Consider the following 13,278-nt stretch of genomic DNA (forward strand, 5'->3'; position numbering starts at 1 on the left):
AAGGCTCTTGGATCATCTCTGTGGGCTCTCTCCCATGTGGTTGGTCAATAGGCATCTGAGTGACCAGGATGGCCTCTCTCACAGATCTGATGGTTAGCAGCAAACTTTATCTGGGGCACCGTGGGCAACTAGACCACATTCCTCTTACCCTCCATCAGGCTGGCTTTGGCTGCTTACAAGGAAGTTGCAGGGCTTCCAGGAACAATAGAGGACAAGTATCATACATAGACATTTTTAGGACTCTACTTGTCACTTTTGGTATTGTCCCATTGGCCAAAAGCAGCCAAGAAGCTAGCTATGACTGAGAAGTACAGTTATTTCTCCATAGGAGGATGTGCCATGTCCAATCACACTGGTTTTGATGTACTGGGAAAAGACTCATGATGGTTCACTTAATCTACTTACAGCAGAATTCTGAAGATTAAGAATAAGGCTGATAAAAAAAGACAAGCCCAGCTTAGATGGAGTAAGCAATGTGAATTAGACTTTGGACCTATGAGTACAAATTCAAAAGGCAGTGTGGTCATGGCCATACTGGAGGCACAGCAAGACACACGAGTGCACATTTACCTGGTGATTATATTAATGGTCACTTGATCTGGGTCAGTGCTACTGTGATAGATCTTATGGGAGCCATTTGGTGATGGAGTGGGGTGTGCAGAGAGCATACGTGGAACCTCAGGGAATTGATAGAACCTCAAAGGACAAATGAAACTGTGTGTTCTTTAGCTGAGGAACTCTCAACTGATGCTTTTTGCTTTTGGTTCTCAGTCACTTTAGTTATCTTTCCCATCTCTCTTCCTCAGTATTTGAGTCTGTGAACTTGGAATCTGTAGTCTCACCATGCTTTCCTCCTTACTTGACTTCACGATCTAATCTTTGATCAGCTCATGTTCATCAAACTCTTGCTATTGCAAAAAGTGCTGAGCTATGAAAGGAAAGGCAGAGGTATTAATAGCAATTCCTAACCCAGAAGAATCTTTTAATCTACTGAAGGCAGTAAGAATGAGGTATGGATTATATTAGTGAACTAAGGAAAGGAACAGAAATGTTCCAGGGAGGTCAGAACTCAGGATAGAGAGAGTATTTGGGAATGATCTCTTTGGAGTGCTCAGCTCAGTTGGGTTGGAAGAGTGGGTAACATCGGTGAAGGCAGCAGAGGTAAGGGCATTTCAGACAGGTGTTACAGTATGAACAAAATGTGGGTGGCAGTGAAGAGTGATGTGACTTAAGCAAGCCACAGGTTTAGATCCAGTTCTGACACTGGGATAGATTTGTCACAGAGAGGTAATCCTCCCAGTCCAGCCTCTCCTTCCATTCTATAAACAACTGGTAGCAATCATGTTGGGTAATCTCTTGGTGTCTGTTCAGCTGCTGCTTCCTGCAGGTCTCGTCTTTTCTCCCTCACTTCCACACTGTATGGTGCCATCTCAGATTTTTACCTGTCAAACCTGAATCCACCCATGCACTCAGATGCTAAGTCTTGTTGGATGGGAACTGGTGACTCAGACGTAGCAACACAGTCTTGAGAAGTCCTCTAGGCAGCATCTTCAGGAGTGTGTGTGGAATCCCTGACATTTTGTGAGAATTTTTTCAGCCTTTGGACATTGTGCTCTGAATCACTTTTAGGAGTCATGAAAGTTCTGCTTCTGTTCTCTGCTCTGCAGCCCTTGTCTGTAATACTGAGACAAAACCCCCTGAATGATAAAAACCCTGTGACTTAGGACAAGTTGGTACCCCTTTTTGGTGCTTATTTTCTAGATCAGTAAAACAGGTGGGTTACCTCATTGACCTCCATCCCCTCACATTTTCTGTTGTGATTTTTCAGTGATTTTAGGTCACTGATATGGCTGTGACCTCTGCCTGTTTCTTTCTAAGCCATGTGCTCATACACATTCCCATTGCTTTCCAGATAATCTGATCCTTCCTGCCCAGGCCTGAAATGGCAACGAGTGATGAGAAGACTGACAGCTGACAGAAAATTTCTGTATGCTAGATGCTCCTCTAGCTTCCTTCAAACATCTCATTTCCCCTAATTCTCACAACAACTATAAAAGAATAGTTTGATAATTTGCATTTTAACATATCAGGCCAGTGAGGCTCAGAGAGATAAACCTCACTTGCGAGGTCAATCCAGTGAAATCTAGAAAGGAGAAAATGATCTTAAAACTCAGTCACCACAGGAAAGAATGCTTCTTGTTCCTTTATCAGGTGACATTTGCATATAAAGAACAGAATGACCAGATGTGGCCCAGGAAGTGAAATTATAATGATGGAATGAATCTAGAGCTTTGGAGTATCCCGAAAGAATGCCTGTCCTGGTATGTACCGTGTCACATCCTAGCAAGGACTGGAACCCTGGCCCTCTTCACTCAAATGTGTAAAGTCCTTGTCTCACTCTACGTAGGACAGTGGTGACAGCACTGGATTTGGGATTAACAAATCAGAACTTGACTTCAGCCTCCGCCACTTACTGGCTGGAAGATTTTGGTAAAATTTCATTCCCTGCTGGAGCCTCAGAACTCTTGCCTGAAAAATAATTGTTCTGCTATTGACCTTACCTGTGAGGACAAAGAGTGAAAGCCCCTAGCCTGACCCTGAAGTATAGGTTGGCACTTTTGATTCCTGTTTCTGGTCTTTGCATTAGTTTTCAACATATGGGACAAGGAAAGGGGGAGGAGAAAAAAATTTCATTGTTGGAATGGATTTATTTTTAAAAGAAAGAACAAAAGAAATAGCAAACACACGGGAAAACAATATAGTACAGGGAAGCCAAGCCCTACCCCGCCCCCAAAAAAGTAATCAGCAAGGAGGGAGCGAGATGGTTTGGAAGAGAATCACTAGGAATAATGAGAATCAATTTCATCAACACTCCATCTATTTTCAAATTTAATCTGAAACAATATGTTTTTCTGCCTTGCCAGTATCTCTTAATTCTTCTCTTCCACTCCCTTATTTAACTGGGTATAACTGTGTTATTTATCTCTACCGAGTGGCTTAGGAAAATAGTTTTCTGTAAAAGATGCAGTTCCCAAAGGAGACAGAAATGGGCAGATTGGAGGCAGAAGCAGAGATGAGTGCTGACAGCTGGGGGTGGGAAGAGAGGCCCTGAGATACTCCTGGGAATCCCTTCTCCAGCTACTGCTGCAGGGCCTTGACTGTGTCACAGCCCCCGCCACCTCTTCACCTTCTGTCCCCCCAGGCAACCTCCCAAGCCCAGCAGATTATTGATGTCATCTCACAGGCATTTACCCTGCTGGCGTCAGAATCTTAGAATTAGGAAGATTCACTTTATAGACTCTGCACGCCTGCTTTACCTAAACACTTTCTGACCGAAGAGCATTGGTTACGCTCACACCCTTACTGTCGGAATTGACTCTGCCTCTTCTTTTGTGACCACTATCTCATGATCATCACTTTCTTTGATGTTCCTTTCTCTGATCTCCTAGATTGTGATTTTCTTTAGGAGAAGACTCAAGATGTGTGCATTCAGTGGTACATTTGTTCAGTGACTATTTATTATTCATCTGCTTTATGCTAAATACCAAGGACAGTAGTGACCTACACAACCTACTGCTGTGAATGAATGATGAAATGGTTGAATGAGTGAAATACCTTTTGCTGCTTAGTGGAAACAGGAGAATCCCATGTGGACCAGAAACTTCTCCAGGTCAGCTATGAAATTTAGTCTATCCTCTGGCCCTAGCACTGTGCCTGGTACATTATAAGCTGTCCATCAATGATTCGTGAGAGGTGTTGTGGTGGGTGATGATGGCAGTGTTGGCAGGATGAACTGTAGAACCTGGCAGATTTGTAAGTCTGTCGCTATGTATGACTTATTTTCTTTCAACTGTACATTAGGTGTGATGTAAGTAGGACAGATTGTGACTGACTGCCATTTTACAAATAAAGAAAATCATAGATACTCTATGACTTGTGTTCAGATAAGCCAGTCAGAAAGAGCACACAAATGTAAGCTTCTAATTCACAATTTAATGTTCTTTTCATCAACCTGTGTTGTTTGGTCAGAACAACTGGGATACATTCATCATCCATCCACCCTCCCTCCCTCCATCCTGTCATTTTTTTAAATTTAAAGTCCATGAGAGCTTCATTGATCTGTCATCTAGGGCTGTCTGATTGCACATAGGATCCCTAAGTGGGACCTGGCACTTCAGCTAGGAGATGGTCCATGAGCAAGAGGTGGCAGCCACCCTCCCCTTTTTATTATTTTTCCCCGCATAGACTGATGTGCGAGTCTCTCTCTGCTTTATGCTATGAGCTTCTATAGTTCCTCCTGCCTTCTTCCCACATTCACAATCTACTTGCCTCATTGTCTTTGTGCTTTTTTCCCCATCTGAATGATCTTGTCTGTAGCATTTGTTGAAATATTGTCCATCCTCTCCCATGAAGACATTCAAGATCCAGCTCAAAGTCATCTCTTCCCATTTTATCATCTTATTTGACTTAGAGCTATTTATAGCATCCCTTTCCCTAAACGCTGGACTGAGACCCTGAGGACATATTCTTTCAATGCCAGATCTCAGAAAAGGTTGGCTGACTAAATGAATATTTAAAGAGAGTGTGTATTTGCATCTGCTACAGAGGTAATTTACAGTCAGTGTAGGAAATTGTAGAGAAAAGTGAATCAGTACACAATCAAAACCACCTCTGATCCCACCATTTAAAGAGCACCATTCTGTATGCTCTAGTATATTTCTTCTTAGCTGTACTTATACATACTCATATCCAAACAGAATCATAAAATTTCTTGCTTTCTGGATAAACTTCCTCTTGCTTATTCAATGACAGTGTAAACTCCTTAGAAGTTAAAATTCTTCCTTTATTTAGATTTTCCAGTACCTAAACTTGGCCCAATTGTTAGATAAATTTCTTTCTTTCTTTTTTTTTTTTTTTTTTTTTGTCTTTTTCCTTTTTATCGGTACCAGGGATCGAACTCACGACTGCCTGCTTGCAAGGCAGGTGCTTATGCCGCTGAGCTAAATCCCCAGCCCCCTGTTAGATAAATTTCTAAAGAGTTGTCATATGGAATTCATGCCATCATGGACTCCTTGAGTTGCTATGTCTTCTCCCTGTCTTTGGGGAATATCCATCTGAATTTAGATATAGAAACATTTCAGTTCAACTTGTAAAACTTTTAGAAAGTCTCATTCTGTGCTGGGCACCATGCTGCACAAATGACTGACATATCCCTGCCATAGAATCCAATAAGAGAAATCAGCTGTATAAAGAGACCACGTAAATGTATGTGTAAATATGGAGACGGTAGTAAAGTGTGTATATGAAAGCGCGTCTATGAAGTGCTGTATAACAAATGTAATTTTGGAGTATATAGTGAGTATCAATAACACTTAATTGCTAACTTGTATTACGTCTGATTCTAAAACCAGTCTTACAGACAGGTTCTGTTATTATCTTCAGTTGGTAAGTGGGGAAACTGAAGCACAGAGAAGTTAAGAGCTTGTTCAGAGACACCCAGCTTGACCACACGGGAGCTGGGTTCTAAATTCAGGCAGTTTGTCTCCAGAGCCTGTGATCTTCTGCAGCACGTACTATTTTTTCCTCATGGAGCACCAAAGAGTGTATAGCTCATATGGGGATTATGGAAGGCTTCCAGAGCAGGGATGGAGTGGAATGGAATGGCTTTTAGAGTTCCAGAAAAAGCATCTTCAAAGACATTGAATTAGAAAATAGCATAACCCATATGGTTCCTGGTTTGTTATGGTTTGACTTAGGACTTTTCAACTTCATGATAGGAAATGATGTGCATGTCATATTATCTATACCTTATGTGCCCATACAAGCATTCTGTCTTCCACTTTTAGTAAATATCAAAAATTTCATAGACACTCAACTTTTATTGTAAAATAGACATGCTGTTAGGTAAGTTTGCCTAACTGCAAGATCATGTCAGTATTTTGAGCACATTAAAGGTAGGGTGAGCAGTAACACTGGTATGTTAGGTGTGTTAAGTGCACTTTCTGTTTACAACATTTCAGCTAACAGTGATTTTATAGGAACTGTAGTTCATTTTAGTTATGAAGTGTCTGTATATGTCTCCAATTATAGGGGTGTGTGAAGTGGAAGAGAAGGAGCTGAAAGAGAAGAGGGTGGAGACATATACATAGTCAGCTCACAAAGGGCCTTGTGTGCGGGGCTCATGAACTGGGATTTTATCCCAAAGAACATTAACAACCATGGAAGTGTTTTAAGCAAAGAAAGAATATGATCAGACTTACCACTTAGAAATTTAATCCTGGTGACCATTTGATGAACGATTGGGAATAAGGCAGCCTGACAGGAGCGCTGCTGTTTTAACGATCTACGGAGCAGTCTCCAATTTTCTACCCATTTCCGTCTCTCTCTATAGTTGGGAAGTCTGAACTCTAGGAGTTGCTTCATGTTTGCTTCCTAGGTGTTCTGGTGCGGTCCACCCACGTGAGATACCTGCAAGGAGTCAGCTGCGGAAGGAAAGCACAGTTGGGGCATTAAGTCCCTCGACAGCTTCCCAGGCACGCATGGGCAGTGCCTGAGCTGTTTCACTGAAGGCTAAGCTGCCATCTGGACACTATGTGATAGCTCTTTCCTACAGCCATGGCTCTTTCAGAGCTTGACAACCCCACCACTGTGAACAGTTCCTTTCTGTTACTAACCTTGGTGTGCTTCATTATGGATTTGCTTTAAATCTGCCCAAGCTGTCCTTAATGAAACATTTCTCAGTGGCCTTGCTTAGTGTGTCTTGCCTATTCTGATGAAACTGACTGCCACAAAGCCATTTGCGGTAGCCCATGAGAGAGCTGATAAAGATTTGCATTAATTAACCATTGTAGAGATTAAAAAGAGGACATGTTCCTGAGGTTGTTTCCCAAGCATCCTCAGCAGGACTAGATGCTTGATGATCAATGATGAATTCTAGAATAACTTATGGCAGTGGTGGTGGAAGTCAGTATCACTGTCCTTCCTAACTCTTTCTGCCTAGGCTGTGAGTTCTTACACGCCATCTCATATCATGTATGCTTTCACCCCAGTGAGACAAACATCATTTATAAACTCATTGGAAGCTCGCCCTGGCTTTCTGCAAATAATCTGCTGGAGGGTCAGCTGGTGCTGTGGAATCAGAAGGCTGGTTAGTTGGCCCCTTGGGAGATGTTACCAAGATGGCTGATGATCAGAAGAGCTGCTAATTTTCATAATGACCTTCAGGAATTAAATAAAAATACAATGAGTGCCGTAGATTAGGGAGAACAAGCCAATTAAAAGCACAACACGCCTTCAGGATTTTTTATTTCTTTTTCTAGGAGGCTAAAAGACATCCGTAGCAGGATGGCAGTCTACCCAGAATTACTGATGAAGGCTGATCCTCTAGCTTGGCTTGTGCGGGATAGTTGAGGGGATTTGAGTGTGTTGAATATTTCACGAGTTTCAGCCCTCATGGGTAGAACAGAGAAAGGTGAAAAGGCAATCCCTGTGTTTCTTTATGATTGGAATATAAAACCAAGCTATGCAGGGTGGGAGGGAGCTTGGTACTGGAGTCAGCCTACCGCCGGAAGGCATGGTGCACCAATTCTCCCACTTTAATATCTGCTGTTTCATTTTATATTCATCATGTCAGCATAATCTGCCTTTATGGGAATTGTCTTGGTTCCCAACCAAATGCATTTAGTCCCCCTTTTGCTTGAAGTTTGATTGTAATATGACTTGAAGACTTCAATGAAATGTTTATATGCAAGGATGAAGGGAAGAGAAAAGGGAAAATGAAATTGGAAAATCAATCAGCAGAGAATTTCAAGTGTGGGCTTTGGTCATGTTACCATTTCTTTAAACTGTTTTTAATGGACATGGGACCGGCTCTCTGATCAAGTGTATTTACAACCAGTTTCTTATTGTGTGCCAAATAAAATACATACACTAACACCAGTATTGAAAACCTATGCCTGTGTGTCAGAACTACATTTCCTGCCTGACTTTTCTGCACTCCCACCTGTGTGTGTAGCTTCACATCTTGAGATGCTCTGCTGATTGGTGCTTCCTTGTGTTCTCAGAGGAACATAGATACAGAATCCTCCATGGTGTTTATATTTGGGAGTAGTCTTGGACTGCAAGGCAAGAAGGTCCCTTCCTAGTTTTGTTTTCCCAACAAACCTTTACCTATTCTTTCTTTAATCCTCTGATATTATTTCATACTGTCTGAACTCAAATTTTTACTCTCACATCTTATGATGGATATATAGGGGTATGCATATGTGCATGTACAAGCAGCAATTCATTATAATTTGTTGAGTACTTGTTATCCAAGAACTTTTCAAAGAACTTTGACATAGCAGAAAATAAAAAGTTCAAGATGCTTCCTTTCCTGAAATGTTATACAGTTAATATATAGTCATACAAATACATATAATAAACTTCTAATAGTGAAAATTGTGATGGAAAGTGCGCTTTGAAGGGATGTGATAGAGATCGAATGTGTTTGGAGAGGCACAACATCTCTGAGAAATGTCATTTAGATTGAGATGCAAGTGCTGAGAAGATGCCAAACTGCAAGCTCTGGGAGGAGAGTTCCAGGAAGATCAGACAGAAATACTTGTACCCGGATACAAGAAGGCACTGACCGTTGAGGTCATAAGGCCTGCAGAGCTGGAGCATGCCAGGAAGGGCTATGGTGAGATGGGACAGAAAATCCAGTCTTCGGAGTGCTCCTATATGTTGGCAGTGACAACGCTGGGGACAGTTTCTGTCACTTAAGCACTGAGAGCTCCTGGAAGGCAATGCTGTGTTATAGTGACCTCTATATTCTGATATACTAACTGGCCTACAATTGAGTAGTTCCTTGGTAAAGTTTGACTGAATGAATATAATCTGTGAGTGAATAAATAAAGGAAAGATCAAGTCCTTCTGCTTCTGCTAAAACAGCTTTCTCTTTGAAGTTTCATGCTCCCCTCCCACTTCCTCAACAACAGTTTCTTGTCTTTGTAACACAGTAAGTCCAGAGCTATTCTGTGTGATTCAATATTTACTGTGTTTCACACACTGTTATTATCATTTAACATTTACTGTCTGCTGACTGTGCACTCCTCGCTGCAGCAAACAAAGAGCTCAATCTAGTTTTGGTTCGTGGACTAATTCAGTCAAGGAAAAGGAGGCATTGTATGTGTAACTGGCAGTGTCAACATTATGTTGACTGGAAATCCACTGGGTCCGGCTGAGTACAAATTCACCAATAATCTTAAATGAGTCATCCCCTTCCATAGCCATCTGTTTTTTAATCGGAAAGTGACAATGGAAAACCTCTTTAATGGAGGGACTTCAGACAAAAGCTGAAGATAGCTCCAGGAGAAAGGAGCACGGATTTTCACCAGCATCTCTGTGCTTACTTTGTCTTAGTCTGTACTAGGCAGTGTCAGCCAGCTGTGGCTTGCCTGGGGGCTTTCTTTTGGTGTCACTGCAGGGAATCTTAGCACATGTAGTGCCTGCCCAGCCAGCAGCATATGGACTTTCTTTCTGAAGTTACTGAACTAGATACCACTATTTCTAGTAGAAACTGTCAGCCCTGGGTTCCCTGAGCCTCTGGTTCTGCACTTTGATGCATTAAAAGAAAAGCGAGTGAAGTCTATTTACAACCATCGCTTCACCTTGCTGTGACCCAATGGCTGGATGCCGAGGAAGCTACTGCCAAGGCCTCAGATGTAGAGCCTAGGAGGTGGGGTTGTGGGAGAGCAGATGACCTTACCTAGGGAGGCAGAGAAGGCACTGTATGAAGATATGGCCATGGTGAGCTTTGGGGCATTTTGGGGCCCATAGCTCTAAGAGCTGATGACTTTGTGATTGTCTCTAGTCCTGTTCAATCTGTGAAGGAGCGAGGCAAGTGCGAACATCCACATTTGGACTCATAATTACTAAATTCTGGCTACTTTGCCTTTTACCTGGAAGGAGATGCAAGGCCCCAGGAAGATTTAGGGTGGAAAGATTTTGTGTTGTGAGATGACTTACATGATGGAAGGCTTCCTTTGGCACTGAGTTGAGAATAGACAGAAGGGCCACGGGTGAAAGGAGAGAGTGAGGTTAAGAAGCCCCAGGAGGAAGACAGAAAAGAGGATAGGCCTAGGTGGCTGACGTAGAGTTGCTGAAAAGTTCGGACTTTGGATCTTTTATAGGAATTCCTGATAGGCTGCAGGAGGAGTATGAGAGAAAATGAGCAGTAAAGATTATCGCCAGCTTTTTTGGTTCAGAGCTACTGAAGAGTGAATTAGATCCCATTCTTCTTAATAATAATGATGGTGATGATAAATCAACACTTAACTTAAAAAAGCATAGCTAACTTTTTTCTTAGTGTTTATTAAGTGCCAAAGATTCTTTCCCTGAGGGTTTTTTTGTTTGTTTGTTTGTTTTGTTTTTTGTTTTTTGCAAGCCTCAATGAGTTAAAGTCTTTTGGAACAATTCAGTAGAATTTGGGGAATAGAAATTGTCTTCTCATCTCTTGAAGGTGATTGTCTCGTTCAGTGTCACCAGTGAGGCATGAGAAGAGTTTATTGGATAATAAGCTCCAACTTAGTCTGCACATCAGTCCTCATTAAGAGAGAGAAAGGGAGAGGGGAAGAGAGAAGGAGAGAGAGAGAGAGAGAGAGAGAGTCTGTCTCTATGTGTGTGTCTGTCTGTGTATATGACATGAAGTCTTTGGGGAGGATACGAATTCTGTGCCACTTTTGTTTCTCAGTAAGAGTCCCCAAAGTTCAAAGCCTCAAACAGTGCTAAAACTACTTGCTCACGGGTGGGCACCGTGGACTCTAATTATCTCCAGTGTAATTCTCAGTTAAATGCAAACCTGGAAGTTCTCCAAAAAACCCGTCACCTTTCACTGAAGTTCTGATAGACTTTGCCCTTCAAGGACATTTCCAAGGACACAGTCTCTTTAGTAAGGAATACTGATTAAGATTATGTGATTCCAATACTATGACACTTTTGGTGCTTGTGCATCATCCACTCATCCATTTTATTTAATGAGAGACTAGGTTTGTGTGTCATAGTACTATCCCGTATTACTCAAATGATGATTAGGAAAGACATTTAAGTGAGAAAAATAGCGTAGAGACAAGATCTAGGATCTTCAAGCCAGGAGATCTAATCGGGTGATTTTTTAGAAAGTCCTAACTTCCCTATAGTTTTGAGAGTATTGGGATCAACAGTGCTTTTCAGATATTTTCAAGGCATGGAAAACTGCTTATATTGAGAGTACAATATATATACTTTCAAAAGTGGAGCTACTCTCTCTGGCATAGAAGAACCAGGATCAGAACACTTCCTTTTCAAGCTTTTTCTGTGCAGGATGACCTTGAGGTATCTGGCCTGAACTGGATGCCCTTCTTGACCTTTCCATCTCGTGGAGCTTCTGCATGACAACTTCTAGCTCAACTTCTAAGGAACTCACACCTGAACTCCTATTCCTCTCATAGATTTCTTCCATTTGTTTTCTTTTAGTTGCATAACCTCAGAAAAGCGAATCATGTTGACCCTTTTGCTTAGCTCAACTGTTGGGGTAGAAACAATTACTTTTATGTGCCTGGTGTCATAAGAAAGGCATGGACTGGGAAGATTGGGTTCAAATCCTACCTCTGCCCCTTGTTCCTTGGGATAAAAGTTGGTATACATCTATAAATGAAAGTGATGATCCTTGACTCATAGATTAATTTGGTGGGAGGAAAGGCATCATGGCACAATTAGGTGTTTTTGAACCCCTGACTGTGTGTGGCTCCTTTCCTCCCATAAGTACCAAAGCTAAGCATGCAGCTCACCCACTGTCTCGGGTCTTGTCTTGCAGAGATGTCAGGCACCGCTGCAGACATTTCGCTGGTGCACTGGAGGCAGCAGTGGCTGGAGAATGGCACCTTGTACTTTCATGTCTCCATGAGCAGCTCTGGGCAGCTGGCCCGGGCCACCGCCCCCACACTCCAGGAGCCCTCAGAGATCGTCGAGGAACAGATGCACATCCTCCACATTTCTGTGATGGTGAGTGAGTGGGATGTGGTGGGGGCTCAGGGAGATGACAGTGAGATGGAGAGATGGAGGGATGCAGAAAATTGTCAGCAAGTAGAAAGAAAGAGCTGGAGAGTGCAAGAGGTTAGGATGATAAACAGAAGGTCAGATGGATTCCATGGTGTCACTTGGACTGCTGTATACCCATCCATCATCTGTCAGCTGTGACAAACTAATTATGCTCTAGAGAAGAAAATACAGGGTCTCCAACTCCTTGACCTTTTGGCCGACATCTCTGGGAACAGCTGTTTAACATCTGTCACGTAATTGGCCTGCTCTGCTTAGGGCTGAGGTTCATTGCTCCAAAATATAATTGGTCCTTCCAAGACTGTCCGATCAAACAAAATTGGAACAAAACTACAATGGACCACCATTTTCCAAAGGTCATGGCATGTCAGGTGCTTTAAATCTCACAACTACAACACAGCAGCCCCTGCTGATCGCCTGGGTATAGCTAGTGCAGTTGTGTAGAAAGACCCCTCTGTTAGCCTCAAATACTTGTAAATCTATAGCAGATGGAAAAGACATTTCCCCAAGGTCACATAGAGTGAGAAGGGGAGCTGCACTTGAATATTGAACCCACCCTTGTCTGGTTGCAAAGCCTGAACTGTATCCTCTATACCCTGTTGTTTTCTCTCAATTTAAGAATTTCCTGAATATTTACCACATGGCAACACTATGCTGGAAACATTTATGAAAACTGTATAATTGTACTCTTGTCAAAAATGCCTGAAGTTTGGCACATCATTGTTACTTTAGAGACAAAGCTATGGATGTAGACAGGAAGTGGCCTTCCACCTCTGTTAACGTCCTGGTATACATTTCAACGTGTATCACTAAGGATGAAATTACTTAAGTGGTAGCATAGAAGGCACATAAGCTCATATTAATGAGTTCATTATAAAGCCGTCATTAATATATTTGCATGGTAGACAGAAGACACAAACAAATCTTATGTAGAAAATACACAGCCTACTGAACTTAGGATAAGATTCAAGAATGGCAGTACCTGGTCTCCCAATGTTACTCTCCTCAAAGCACTTGATACCATTTTCTCCGCTGGCATGATCCCACCCACTACATACAGTTAGGAAGTGATGTCCTCCACCTGTGTGTGAAAAAGGCCCACAGAGATGAAGTGATTGGCGTAAGTGCTGCCTCCCATATCTTCATTTCTTTCTTCCATTCAAGAGTCAGTATTTATTGAGATTCTACAATTCAAGAGACCTT

At 42.1% G+C, this 13,278-nt stretch overlaps 1 protein-coding gene across 4 annotated transcripts in view; it reads left to right on the forward strand.

The window, feature by feature from the left end:
- The window catches only part of Astn2 (astrotactin 2), a 911,846-nt gene that overhangs the window by 109,340 nt on the left and 789,228 nt on the right, over positions 1-13,278 (forward strand). For all 4 annotated transcript variants that reach the window (XM_023561395.2, XM_063259996.1, XM_063259990.1 and 1 more), the window contains exon 2: positions 11,834-12,021. In XM_023561395.2, the coding sequence (XP_023417163.2) occupies positions 11,834-12,021 (188 nt within the window). The remainder of the gene's footprint in view (positions 1-11,833; positions 12,022-13,278) is intronic.

Source organism: Cavia porcellus, unplaced genomic scaffold, assembly GCF_034190915.1.
Source record: "Cavia porcellus strain 051 isolate PalLab524CR breed Dunkin Hartley unplaced genomic scaffold, mCavPor4.1 scaffold_1, whole genome shotgun sequence".
In the NCBI taxonomy this organism is placed as follows: domain Eukaryota; kingdom Metazoa; phylum Chordata; class Mammalia; order Rodentia; family Caviidae; genus Cavia; species Cavia porcellus.